This window comes from Penaeus monodon, chromosome 31, assembly GCF_015228065.2.
Source record: "Penaeus monodon isolate SGIC_2016 chromosome 31, NSTDA_Pmon_1, whole genome shotgun sequence".
In the NCBI taxonomy this organism is placed as follows: domain Eukaryota; kingdom Metazoa; phylum Arthropoda; class Malacostraca; order Decapoda; family Penaeidae; genus Penaeus; species Penaeus monodon.
This window is the reverse complement of record NC_051416.1, coordinates 31,559,359-31,559,955: the sequence shown is the minus strand read 5'-3', so window position 1 is coordinate 31,559,955 and position 597 is coordinate 31,559,359. Positions and strand designations below refer to the sequence as shown.

Sequence of the window (597 nt, the reverse complement as noted above, 5' to 3'; positions counted from 1 at the left end):
TCGACTGCTCCCAGAGCAGAGCTTCTTTACCCAGAATGACGTTGAAGGACTGCCCAGGAGTCAGGCCGTCGAGGGTCGCCAGGTACGTGATCCAGCGGTGGTTCTCCTGGTCGCCGAACGGGTCCAGGTTCATGATGGGGTCCACGTCGAAGGTGCTGGAAGGGAGAAAGGCGACACTTCAGTTGTCCACCTGTTCTTCAAATAACAAATGTGAAAATACCACCGTTCTCAGTCTCTTCATCCCTCTGAAAACCCCTAAACCGCTTCGTATGCAGAAACCCACGAGCCTTCAAACCAAGTTGAAGAGACTGCTTCGTGGAACATTTACGAAGCTAATCCGCATGACAAGAGGACGCCGTCAGTAATTATGAAGCCCTGTGACTTGATTGTCTGAAGTTGCTCCGGGCGAGAGAAACCCAGGAGACGCTGCGTTTCCGGCAACTCGCCCTTAATAGTGCAGCGACGCGGGGAACAAGGGCTTTCGTCCGGAAGATCAGAGAAGGGGACTGCGAGCGCCGCGTGGCTGTGGGCGGAGCGAGACGTTTGCCCTTTGGTTAAGTGCGTTGGCTTCTCACTACGAGCTCGAGGTGTGCCGGG

General features: G+C 55.3%; 1 protein-coding gene across 4 annotated transcripts in view; it reads right to left on the bottom strand.

The window, feature by feature from the left end:
• LOC119593173 overlaps positions 1-597 on the bottom strand; it is a 20,792-nt gene that overhangs the window by 10,816 nt on the left and 9,379 nt on the right. For all 4 annotated transcript variants that reach the window (XM_037942147.1, XM_037942148.1, XM_037942150.1 and 1 more), the window contains one exon: positions 31-155. In XM_037942147.1, the coding sequence (XP_037798075.1) occupies positions 31-155 (125 nt within the window). The remainder of the gene's footprint in view (positions 1-30; positions 156-597) is intronic.